Here is a 13393-nt window from a genome sequence, read left to right as displayed (position 1 = left end):
TTTGGGCCACACCCGGCAGTGCTCAGGGGTTACTTCCTAGCTCTGCACTCAGAAATCACTCCTGGCAGGCTTGGGGACCATATGGAATGCCAGGGATCAAACCTGGGTCTGTCCTGGGACAGCAGCATGCAAGGCAAATGTCGTACCACTGTGCTATCACTCTGGTCCCAAATTTAAAATTCTTGAGGGCTGAAGATATAGTATAGTGGGCATGCCTTACATGCAACCACCCCAGGTTTATTCCCCAGCACCTCATATGGTCACCCAAGCCCTGCCAGGAATGTTTCCAGAGTGCAAAGTCAGGAGTCAGTCCTAAGCATAGGCAGAGGTGGCCTATAAACAACAACAACAAAATTTTAATTTTCCCTAAAGTGAAGAAAATATAAAATTTTTCTGCTTTTTGAAATTTGAAACAATTTCCAGGGTCTGAGAAAGAGAGTACAGTGGGTAAGGTACTTGCTTTGCATTTAGCAGAGACAGGTTCAAACCCCAGCACCCCAGATGGCTCTGCTGACCTCCACCCCCCCCCCCATGATCCCAGAATGTTGAGAAAGGAGTGAGCCCTGAGCACTGCTGGATATGATCCAAAATTAAAATGTTCTTATTTTTCTAAAAATCAAATTTTCCTTTTTTGTTTTGGTTTTGGTTTTATTTTGGGTTACACCTGGCGGTGCTCAGGGGTTACACCTGACTCTATGCTCCTGGCTTGGGGGACCATATGGGATGCCAGGGATCGAACCCAGGTCCGTCCTGGATCAGCTGCTTGCAAGGCAAACACCCTACTACTGTGCTATCTCTCCAGCCCTAAAAATCAAATTTTGAATCTGTGCTTCACTCTGCAGAGATAATGAAAATAGAATTCTTGGCCAACAATCAGGGAAAATAATTCTTTTTTGTTTTTCTCCTCCTTTGGGCCATACTTGGCAGTGTTCAGGGGCTATTCCCAGATCCTTGCTGGAGGAAGCCTTGTAGTGCCAAGGATGGAACTGGGCCTCCCCCACACAAAGTATTAGCTCTGCCAGTGGTGCTACAGCTCTGGCTCTCTCAGGATCTGGTCTTCTTAAGCACTAGAAAGCGTGGCTCAGTTGAGCAGAACCGGCTGTTTCAGTCTCCATGCCCAGAAGCTCTTACCTTTATCCCAAAGTTATGCAGCTGTCTGGCAGCTGCTAATCCTGCTGGGCCAGCCCCAATAACGATGACGGATTTCTTAAAAACAAGAGAGAGAGAAAGAGAGAGAGATTATGAGAAACACAATTAAAGCAATGAAAGCAATGAACAATGTATTATTTCTGATGCTCAGGGAAGGAGCTAAGTGCCTACTTAACATACATTCATCAGCATTGCTTCAACATCTTAGAAAAGTTATTTTCTGGGCTGGAGCAACAGCACAACAGTAGTGTGTTTGCCTTGGATATGGCCAACCTGGGACAGACCCGATTCAATTCCCGGCATCCCATATGGTCCCCAAGCCTGCTAGGAGTGATTTCTGAGTACAGAGCCAGGAGTAACCCCTGAGCACTGCCAGATGTGGCCTAACCTCCTCCCCCCAAAATTTATTTTTATACATACAAAACACCCCTTACAAGTTTGGAGAAACTGGTTTTTTAGTCCCCACTCCAAAATTTTTACTCAAGCACCATGATATGAAGTGAAAAGGTTATTGATGGTTGAGTTTCAGCCCTACAAAGTTTTAACACCCACTCCTTCACCAGTGTTCATCTCTGGCCACCAACACCCCTCCAGAGGGAAAGTTTTTGAAGGTTCCCTCTCAAATAAAATACAGCATCTCCACAAGGCTGGCTTTACAACATTATCTTGCGATATTGAATATAGATACATATTTTTTTTGGAGCCACACTCAGCCATGCTCAGTGCTTACTCCGAGTTCTGTGATCAGAGATCACTCCTGGAGGTGCTTGGGGGAACCATATGGGATGCTGGGGATTGAACCCTGGCTTGATTGCCTACAAAGCAAGCATCCTACCCACTGTACTATCCGCTCCTGCTCCTAGATTACATACTTTTTATTTTTAATTTTGGGCCACACCTGGTGACGCTCAGGGGTTACTCCTGGGTATGTGCTCAGAAATCGCTCCTGGCTTGGGGGACCATATGGGACACCAGGTGATCGAACTAAGGTCCATCCTAGGTCAGTGCATGCAAGGCAAATGCACTACCACCTGCACCACGACTCTGGACCCTGAGAGTATTGTAGACATTTTTTTTTGTTTTGTTTTTGGATTTTGGGTCACACCCGGCAGCGCTCAGGGGTTATTTCTGGCTCTACGCTCAGAAATCGCTCCTGGCAGGCTTGGGGGACCATATGGGATGCCGGGATTCGAACCACCGTCCTTCTGCATGCAAGGCAAACACCCTACCTCCATGCTATCTCTCCGGCCCTGAGATTTTATACTTTTAACTGATGTTTATATTATACGTATCTAAGACACATTATGTGTTATATAAGACATTTATAATACTGCCCTGTGGTTTCTCCTTGTCCCTGCTAAGAGCACTGGTTTAGCCCTCCTGCCATGTACCTACATTGTGGTAATCTTTAGGCAGCAGATACTGGTCAGAGCTGACGCTGAGCACTCCCGTGTTGATGAGGCCCTTCCTGGTCATAAAATAGAGAATCCGCTCCACTTCCTGCACGCAGCGAATGCGCACCAGGCCGCGGACAATGATGTGGGGGATGCACTTCTGGGGAGTGAGTGCTTCCTGTGTTTGGGAAGAAAATCAAACCACTCAGAAAAAGCATATGCCATTCCCCTCTGCAGGTGCCCGGGCTCCAATGCCCAGGTCCCACGCCCAAGGAAGCGTCTCTCTGCCACCATCTAAGCCTGGCACTCACTTTACAGTTGGTATACCACAAGGCGAGGATGAGGTTCCGCAAGGCCAGGTACATGGTGGGGTCCCGGGAATATTCTGGAAATTCGTATAACTCGTCCAGCTCCATCACATCCGGCCGCACACACAGGGCTTTGCCACACTCGTTAGGCTGGTAGAAAGGCTGGAAGTAGCGGTTCATGCCTGGAACTGATGGCAGAGACACAGGCAGATGCCCCTGGTTGGCACCTCCAGTTGGGGGACTTAAAGCATCAGCAAAGGGAGGACAATATCTGGGCCCCCAGACCCCCTATAGATAGATCTCTTCTCTTCTCATCAGGGAGAAGAGTGGTACCTGAAAGCAAAAGAGTTTTCCTATTCTTGTTCCACAACTTTTTATTTCTCTAGTACAAGATTTGGGGGGAGGAAAGCAGGGGAGGTGGTTCTGGTCACTCCTAGTGATGGTCAGGGGTTACTCCTGGTTCTGCACTCAGAAATTTCTCCTGGCAGTGCTCAGGAGTGATCATATAAAATGCAAGAGATTGAACCAGGTCAGTTATGTGCAAGGCAAGCACCCTATCTACTATATTATCTTTCTGGCCCAAGAAATAGCTTACTTTTTCTTTTCTTTTCTTTTCTTTTCTTTTTTGGTTTTAGGGCCACACCCAGTAGTGCACAGGGGTTACTACTGGCAGACTTGGGGGACCATATGGGATGTCGGGGATCGAACTCAGGCAAATGCCCTACCTGCTGTGCTATCACTCTGGCCCCATGAAATAGCTTACATAATTTCATTAAAAAATTATAAGGTTCAAAGCAAACATTCTAGCACTTAAATATCACTCCAGCCCCAGACACAAGTAATTTTTTTTTTTTTTTTTTTGGTTTTTGGGCCACACCCTGTGACGCTCAGGGGTTACTCCTGGCTATGCGCTCAGAACTTGCTCCTGGCTTCTTGGGGGACCATATGGGACGCCGGGGGATCGAACCGCGGTCCGTCCTAGGCTAGCGCAGGCAAGGCAGGCACCTTACCTCCAGCGCCACCGCCCGGCCCCTGACACAAGTAATTTTTATTGAAATTTTTCTTGGTTTAATTTCTGGGTAGGGCATTGGATGGGGTGGGGTAAGGAGGAGTTGAGTTGGTTTGGGTTGCTTTGGGTTGGGTTGGGTTGGGTCTGGCCACACTCACTGGCTCTGCACTCAGGGATTACTCCTGGCAGTGCTCGGAAGACCATGCCAGGGATGAAACACAGTTTGGCTTTGTTCAAGACAAAATTCTACCTCCTGTACTATCTCTCTGGCCCTGGAATTTTTCTTGGAGGAAGAAAAATTAGGTTCAGGGCCAGAGGAATAGTACAGTAGACATGGGTTTTGCCATGCATGTAGCCAAGCTAGGTTTGGGTTTGTGATTTACAGTAACAAAATGTTTTGTTTTGCAGAAGGGAATGTTTGGTCCTAATAATCCCTTCCAGGAGTAATCTGAGTGCAGAGCCAGGAAGAAGCCTTGAGCATTTCTAGATGTCACACACACACACACACACACACACACACACACACACACACACACACAAAGACACAAACAAATGAACAAGCCTCTATTTGTTGGGAGGAAGCCACTGAGAACATTCATGCGGAGACATGTACGGCTTGTCTCCATCTGTCTAAGAGCCTGAAGCGATAATAAATGGAGAAGGCACTCACCTTGTACATGGCCAAGCCAGGCTTGATCCCTAGTAGGCACCCCATATGGTTCCCCCAAGCACTGCCACGAATAATTCCAGAGTGCAGAGCCAGGAGTACCCCTAAACACTGCTGGGTGTGGCTCCAAAACCAAATCAAATCCCAAACCATCTATCACTGGGCACCCCCACCTACCCAAGGAGACACTGGAAACTACAAGGATGCATTAAGAAAAGCCAACTCAGGGTCCAGAGCGGTGGCACAGAGGTAGGGCATTCGCCTTGCACATAGCTAACCTAGGACGAACCGCAGTTCGATCCCCTGCGTCCCATATGGTCCCCCAGGCCAGGAGTGATTTCTGAGTGCAGAGCCAGGAGTGACCTGAGCGTCACCGGGTGTGGCCCAAAAAACAGAATAAAAAAAAAAGCCAACTCTCCCCTCCCGGCCTGCCCTCTCCCATCTCCAGAGGAAGAGAAGAGAAGGTGGGGCCAGACTGGGGCCTCACCCAGTACAGAGGATCCTGCCTTAGTGTGGTCCATCTTCCCAGGGCTGGCAGGGCTGGCACCAGCAGCGTGATGTGTGCTAGTGCAGGAGGGGCTCATGCCCACGCAGTCGGGGTAGTAGGCAGAGAGCAGGGGTGCCGCCACACTGTCTTTCAGCAGAGGAGGAAGGATAAGCATGGAATGCCACCAGGGGCTGGAGACTTCTGCCACTCTCTGCAAGAGGAAAACAAGAGCAGCAGGGTGGGTGTGATTAGAAAGGGCCCAACGACTGGTGAGTGGTCTAGGAAACAAGAATGCTGAACCCTTTGGCCTCCCCCATGCTCCCCACAGGGTCCTGTGATGTTAGAGACCATCACCCCAGTGGATGAAGCTTCTAGAAAGGTTTTTCAGATGCACAACAACCCTCTACCCAGCCCCCCATTCTGGCTCATTGTTAAAGCTATTTCTTTGGCGAAAGTTTGAGCTTTGCATCCTTTACCTTGACAAGACAAACTTCCTGTTCGGTCATCTGTTACCATTCAGTCTTTTTACGCTCCTGCTATTTACTTAGGAAGTCAAAAATCAGTAGAACTGCAAGTCTTGGCATGAGAACTAAATCTCCAGAGATTGGGGTGCAGGCTTCATAGGGAGGAATCCTGTGTTGGATCTCCAGCACCGCAAGGACCCCTAAGCAAGCAGCCCTGATGAATTCTGGTCTCTCTCCAAATAAAGAAATTGTTAAGGGGCCGAAGTGATAGATAGCACAGAAGTAGGGAGTTTGCCTTGCATGCAGTCAACCTGGGACGGACCTGGGTTTGATCCCAGCATCCCAGATGGTCCCTCAAGCCTACCAGGAGTGATTTCTGAGCACAGAGCCAGGAGTAACCCCTGAGTGCCACTAGGTGTGGCCCAAACCCAAAAAAGAAATGGTTAAATAATGATATTCAATCCAGGGAGACAGCACAGTAGTTAAGATGCTTGTCTTACATGAGGCTGTGGGTCTCTGAGCACTGCCAGGAGTGATCCCTGAGCACAGAGCCAGGAGTAAGCCCTGAGACTGCCTGATGTGGCCCAAAAAAAACAAGGAAAAAAAAAATCTATGCAGTAATCAAGCATCATTGTTTTCTGGTGGAGCCAACTGAAAAAAGTCTTTCGGAGGGAAAAGTTTACTACAACTATCAAAATAAGATACTAGAACAGAGATGCAAACCCAGTTTTCCAACTGAAAATAGAGCCACAAACCCTGACTTTAGAATCACCACTGAAAGACAGAACAATTATTGCACACAACACATTTTGATCCAAGAGTTGATAATGCAATTTGCCTTTGGGTTGTACCGAACAATATGAAGCAAATTTGTGTTTCTGCCTGCAAGGGGACAAGGAGACAAAGGTGGGTGGAAAACTGGAGACATTGGTGAAGGCAAGGTCACTTGATGGTGGGACTGGTTGTTGGAACATTGAATGCCTGAAGCAGCTGTTTTATGAACAAATCATAGTAATTGGTAATCACGGTGCCAGAAGAAAGCAAATTTTTTTAAATAAAGAAATAAATAAAAGAGCCACAGCCACATTCCAAAGCTCATTTACCAGATGGACTCGCTGGATGCAAGCCAATTCTGGGTGATGACAAATAAAAGTTTCTAAGGCAGCCCTGCCACAAATTTGTTCCTTAGATTGACTTGTCTAAACCTGAATGTGAAAGCATGCTGAGATTTCTAAGAATCGGATCCAGGAGAAAACCGATGTTTTTCTTCGGGATCCACCAAAGGCCCTTCAGGAAGAAGTCCACAAGCTGAAGACTTGCTTAAAGGCGACTTGTGCTCATAAGATGCTTTTATTTTGTTTGTCTGTTTTTTGGGTATCTCTAGGGGTCAGACCCAGCCATGCTCAGGGGGTACTCCTGGCTCTGCAGTCAAGAACTACACCTGGGGGCTGGAGCCCTAGTACAGCACTAAGGCTTTTGCCTAGCAAGCTGGCCACGCAGGACCAATCAGGTTCGATACTCGGCATCCCATGTACATGCGTGGAATGATTAATATGAACTGGAGTGGTTAAAATAATGAAGAGTGGGCCAGAGCGATAGCACATCAGTAGGGTGTTTGCCTTGCATGTGGCCAACACAGGATGGACCCTGGTTTGAATCCTGGCATCCCATATGATCCCCCAAGCCTGCTAGGAGCAACTTCTGAATGCAGAGCCAGGAGTAACTCCTGAGCATTGCCAGGTGTAGCCCTAAAATCAAAAAAAATAAAATAAAATGACAAGGAGTGATTAAAATGACCAGGAATGATTACAATGAGTGAGAAATGATTAAATGGATTGATGAAAAAATGACAACAGAAGCCTTGAACAAGAAGAACTCTCGAACAGAGAGGATAGGTTAGAAGCCCCCAAAACCTTAAAAAGAGAAAAATAATAATTATACCTGGAGGTGCTTGGGGGATCAGATAGGATGCTTGTGGATCAAACCTGGCCACATTCAAGTCACACAAATGCCCCCCCTCACACTGGCCCACAAATAAGCCTTTATAAAGGCGCGCGCGCACACACACACACACACACACACACACACACACACACACACGTGCGCGCACGCATGTCTTACCCAGCACTTTCTAAAATGGAGCTAATGGGCATCTGCCAGGTGTCAACTCTCCATTGCCCCCAAAATCAAGCCCAGTCCCTCAGGTTCACAGACGGGAAGATGCAAATGCAGGATGTGGGCAAAACCTCAGTTTCTGAGATATCCGAGTTGCTCCTGGCTGTCTGCTCAGAAATAGCTCCTGGCAGGCACGGGGGACCATAGGGGACACCGGGATTTGAACCAACCACCTTTGGTCCTGGATCAGCTGCTTGCAAGGCAAACGCTGGCCGATGTGCTATCTCTCTGGGCCCCAAAAATCATTTTCCACGGCAGCCACTGGCTCAGATTGGATGGTGCCAGAAGATGCTGGCTCAGTTAACAAAGGTTCATGAGGACAATGACAGGTGACAAGGCTCTTCCCCCGGGTCTGTCCATTTCTGGGCAGAAATAGGGTACAGAACCTCCAAGAGGTCAGAACACAAGAGACCCTGAACATTTTTTTTTTTTTGCTTTTTGTTTTGGGGCCACATCTGTGGCACTCTGCACTCAAAATCATCCTGGCTCTGTGCTCAGAAATTCCTCCTGGAGGGGCTGGAGAGATAGCATGGAGGTAAGGTGTTTGCCTTTCATGCAGAAGGTCATTGGTTCGAATCCCGGTGTCCCATATGGTCCCCTGAGCCTGCCAGGAGCAATTTCTGAGCGTGGAGCCAGGAGTAACCCCTGAGCGCTGCCGGGTGTGACCAAAAAAAAAAAGAAAAGAAAGAAAGAAATCACTCTTTTTTTTTTTTTTTTTTTTTTTTTTTGGTTTTTGGGCCACACCTGTTTGACGCTCAGGGGTTACTCCTGGCTATGTGCTCAGAAATCACCCCTGGCTTGGGGGGACCATATGGGACGCTGGGGGATCGAACCACAGTCCTTCCTTGGCTAGTGCTTGCAAGGCAGACACCTTACCTCTAGCGCCACCTACCCGGCCCCAGAAATCACTCTTGGCAGGTTAGGGGGACCATATGGGATGCCAGGAATTGAACCCAGGTTTGTCCCATGTCATCCGCATGCAAGGTAAATGCACTACCGCTATGCTATCGCTTGGCTCCCCCTAAGTTTATTTCTTTTGGGTTTAGGAGCCACACTCAACAATGCAACAATGCTCAGGGCTTACTCCTTCCTGGCTCTGGACTCAGGGATCCCTCTGACATGTTCATGGTAGATAGCCAAAGCGGGTGACAAGAATCTAACTGTGATGGCCATGTGCAAGGCAAGTGCCCTGCTCGAGGGACTACAGCTCCCATCCCCTTATTTCCTTTTAATATAAAGTAATTAGAATGGTTCTTTTCTATTATTTTTTTCCTTTTTGGGACACATCCAGTGATGCTCAGGAGTTAGTCCTGGCTATGCACTCAGAAACTGTTCCTGGCTTAGGAGACCATATGAGACGCTGGGGCCAGGGGATCAAACCATGGTCCATCCTGGGTTAATGCGTGCAAGGCAAATGCCCTACTGCTTGCACCACCAATCAGGCCCCTGAATGGTTCTTTTCTAAATGGAGAGAAGAGTGAGATTTCTCCCGCTACTGCTCGCCTTCCTGTCATAAGGCCACTGCATGAGAGAATAAAGTTAGTGGCCAGCAAAGAAAGCGAGAGAAATTTATACAATGTTCTTGTATTGACAGATCCGGCTTACCCACTACAAGGTGGAGTAACCTCAAGACTAGGCAAGGGGAAAATACTTACTAGGTCCTCTGGCTGCAAACAATGATCAACGGTCTCGGGCTGCAAAAAAAGGCCAGACAGTCATTAGGTTTGCTTATAAAATAGTCGTTTTTATTTTTATTTTTTTGGTTTTTCGGCCACACCCTGCAGTGCTCAGGGGTTACTCCTGGCTCTCCACTCAGAAATAGCTCCATGGGGCTGGAGAGATAGCACAGCGGTGTTTGCCTTGCAAGCAGCCAACCCAGGACCTAAGGTGGTTGGTTCGAATCCCGGCATCCCATATGGTCACACGTGCCTGCCAGGAGCTATTTCTGAGCAGATAGCCAGGAGTAACCGCCGGGTGTGGCCCAAAAACCAAAACCAAAAACAACAACAACAAAAAAGAAATAGCTCCTGGCTGGCTTGGGGGACCATGGGATGCCGGGATTCGAACCACCATCAGTCCTGAATTGGCTGCATGCAAGGCAAATGCCCTACCATTGTGCTATCACTCCAGCCTTAAAATACAGTCTTGCTCGGCCGATTTACCCTCAGCCAGATACTCCCTTTCAATTGTCAACTGATCAAGGAAAAGGTGGAAATAAGGCACACAGATGTAGAAGACAAAGGCTGTCTTGTGTGAAGATAAAGGAATATTATAAGAATTCTGAAGAACAATCTGACGAAACATGAGAGTTGGTATTTTTCCATTAGTTTATGGTATTATAGGCTTTGAGGGGGTGTAGGGACACCTTTATTTGTGTACGGGATTTCCATGCGGATTGGTGTGAGAGAAAATTAAGAAATTATTCAGGGGTTAGAACAAAAGCACAGCAGGTAGGATGTTTGCCTTGCACAGGGACAACTGGGTTTGATCCTCAACATCCCATAGGGTTCCCTGAGCTTGCCATAAGTAATTTTTGAGTGCAAACCCAGGAGTAACCCCTGAGCACCTCTGGATGTGGCCCCAAAACCAAAAGAACCAAGAAAACAAATTATTCAGTGCCAGAGCAATAATACAGAGGGTAGCACTACTGCCTCGCACGTAGCTGACCCGGATTTGACCCTTGGCATCCCATATTGTCCTCCAAGCACTGCCAAGAGTGATTCTTGAGTGCAGAGCCAGGAATATCTTCTAAGCACTGCCCATGTGGCCAAAAACAACAATGAAGGTTTAGCAATTCAGATCTCTGCTTATAATTTTTGGTTTTTGCTTTTGGGCCACACCCAGCGGCGCTCAGGGGTTACTCCTCACTCTGCACTCAGAAACCGCTCCTGGCAGGTTTGGGGGACCATATGGGATGCTCGAACCAAACCCAGGTTCATCCTGGGTCAGGAGCGTGCAAGGCAAAAGCCCCACAGCTGTGCTATCACTCCAGTGTCGTACAACTATAATATTTAAAAAAGCAGAGAAATCATGAATATGAAACTCAGAATACTGCTTGCCCTTGCAGGCAAGGAAGAGGAAGGAGCTACCAGGAGCAACACCCCCCCCCCCCCCCATAGTTCTGGTGCCTGCCCTACCCAAAGTAGAAGAAAAACAGTAAAATGAAACTGAAACTTTAGGGCCTGCTTTCAAAATTCTTTTACTCCTGGCAGACTCCCCCATGGTTCTCAGAAATAATTGCCTATGCAAACAAGAGCATCTAGTAAAAGCATGCCCCTGACCTTCAAGGCAGGCAAAGCTCTGCTTAGAGCAGGGGTCTCAAATTCAATTTACCTGGGGGCCGCAGGAGGCAAAGTCGGGGTGAGGCAGGGTCGCATAAGGGATTTCGCTTACCGAATATTCGCAATAAAAAATCGCATTAGTTAAGAAAAAAAATCGCATTAAACATTTGCATACCCCAAACAGAACTGCTCGGGGTATGCGAATGTTTAATGCGATTTTTTTCTTTTTTTTTTTTTTGGTTTTTGGGCCACACCCTGTGACGCTCAGGGGTTACTCCTGGCTATGCGCTCAGAACTTGCTCCTGGCTTCTTGGGGGACCATATGGGACGCCGGGGGATCGAACGGCGGTCCGTCCTAGGCCAGCGCAGGCAAGGCAGGCACCTTACCTCCAGCACCACCGCCCGGCCCCGCGATTTTTTTCTTACTAATGCGATTTTTATTGCGATTATTCAGTAAGCAAATAATTGCGAATACTGCAATATTTGAAGGCGGGCCGCAAACGGCCCGCGGGCCGAGAGTTTGAGTCCCCTGCCTTAGAGCATGGACATGCAAATCACTCTTCTATCTGCAGAGGGGCGAAATAAAATGTTTAGAGCTAAGGGACTGGAGAGATAGCACAGGGGCAGGGCATTTGCCTTGCATGTGGCCAACCTTAGACAGACTCTAGTTCGAATCCTGTCACCCCATATGGACCCTTAAGCCAGCCAGGAGCGATTTCTGAGTGCAGAGCCAGGAGTAACCCCTGAGTAATGCTGGGTATGACCCAGAAAAAAAAAAAAAAAAAAGAATATTTAGGGCTATGCAACCCACTTCACCAGGGTCTGCAGTGTTCAGTGTATATGGAGATACATAAATTCAAGTTGCTTTCATATAGCCTTGAGATTATCTTCACGTGCTACTTAATGCCCAGATTAAAGTAAGAAAAAAATTTTCACCCCTTATGGCCACAGTGGGTAGGGTATTTGCCCTGTATGCAACTGCTCTGGGTTTGATCCCCAACATCCCATATGGTCCCTTGAGCCTGTCAGGAGTGATCCCTTAGTGTAGATCTAGGAGTAAGCCTGAGCATTGCTAAATTTGGCCTCAAAATATATATATACATAACCCCTGAATGTTTCCTTTTTCTATTCATTTCACTCTGTAAAAATCTCCAGATATGTTTACAGTAATTATGAGTTACTATAATATTCATATTTTAAATTAGACTCTTAAAACCTTGGTCATGGGACTGGAGCGATAGTACAGCAGGTAGGGCATTTGCCTTGCTTGCTGCCAACCCAGGTTCGATCCCTGGCACCCCATGTAGATGGTTCCCCCTTGAACACTCTAGGAATGATCTCTGAACACAGAGCCAGAAGTAAGCCCTGAGCACCATGAAATGTGGCCCCCGAAAGAAAGCAATAAATAAATGATGTTGTGTTTATAAGTTTTTGAAAGCTTTTCAATATTCTTTGGAAGGGGAATATTTGATCAGTGTACATTTCACATCTCTGAAAATAAACCATAAACCAAAGGGACTTCTAAAGGGTGAATTTTATGGTGAGTTAAAAGTCGAAGGATTTTACTTCTGGGATTAAGAGTCTAATATCGGGGCCGGGCGGTGGCACTAAAGGTAAGGTGCCTGCCTTGCCTGCGCTAGCCTTGGACGGACCGCGGTTCGATCCCCCAGTGTCCCATATGGTCCCCCAAGCCAGGAGCAACTTCTGAGTGCATAGCCAGGAGTAACCCCTGAGCGTTACCGGGTGTGGCCCAAAAAAAAAAAAAAAAAAAAAAAAAAAAAGAGTCTAATATCCAGGTGTTTGAATGAGTGCCTAGCACATCGATCACATCTGACAAGCACTAAGCCATGCCCAAATTTCCAAACAGGCCTGCTGTCCTCACCCTGGCAGAATGCTGCCTGCCTGTACACTGCCTGGTGTTTTGTTTGCTCTCACAGCACCCGCCTTTGTCCCTACGGCTCTAAAGGTTACAAGATCCTTTTTAGTCTGACCAACAAGATATAAATAGAAACCTGCTTCTAGAACTTTCAGGAAAGCACCTCTTTTCCCAGCCTGAGAGGAGAAAAAAAACCTCATTTGGCACTATCTCAATCTCTTGCTCTCTGTCTCTCTCTCATCTCTCTCTCCCCCCCTCTCCTGTCTCTCTCTGTCTTGTCTCTCTCTCTCTGTTTCTCTGTCTCTCTGTGTCTCTGTCTCTGTCTGTCTCTCTCTGTGTCTCTGTCTCTGTCTCTCTGTCTCTCTCTGTCTCTCTCTCTCTCTCCCCCCTTCCCTCCCTCCCTCCCTCCCTCCCTTCCACCCACCTATCCTTCACAATTTGGCCCTTTTTTTCCCTGCTTAGAATCTGGACACCACATTGTACAGGTCATTTGTACTGAGACCATGATGAAAACAGAAGCTAGGTAATTGCTACAAGTCTACTTCAAACCCAGGTGTGTTCAATCCCCGACATTCCATATGGT

The 13393-nt window shown here is 47.5% G+C and overlaps 1 protein-coding gene across 1 annotated transcript in view; it reads right to left on the bottom strand.

The window, feature by feature from the left end:
* Nucleotides 1-13393, bottom strand: part of KDM1B (lysine demethylase 1B) — a 50203-nt gene that overhangs the window by 21324 nt on the left and 15486 nt on the right. Inside the window, exons 7-11 of the mRNA XM_049765243.1 lie at nt 9309-9347; nt 5015-5225; nt 2855-3039; nt 2545-2721; nt 1132-1206 (exon numbers count right to left, since the gene is read on the bottom strand). Coding sequence (XP_049621200.1) covers nt 1132-1206; nt 2545-2721; nt 2855-3039; nt 5015-5225; nt 9309-9347 — 687 coding nt within the window. The remainder of the gene's footprint in view (nt 1-1131; nt 1207-2544; nt 2722-2854; nt 3040-5014; nt 5226-9308; nt 9348-13393) is intronic.

Source organism: Suncus etruscus, chromosome 18 (assembly GCF_024139225.1).
Source record: "Suncus etruscus isolate mSunEtr1 chromosome 18, mSunEtr1.pri.cur, whole genome shotgun sequence".
Taxonomy (NCBI): Eukaryota; Metazoa; Chordata; class Mammalia; order Eulipotyphla; family Soricidae; genus Suncus; species Suncus etruscus.
Note: the sequence above shows the minus strand (reverse complement) of the source record. Positions and strands in the feature narration are given on the sequence as shown.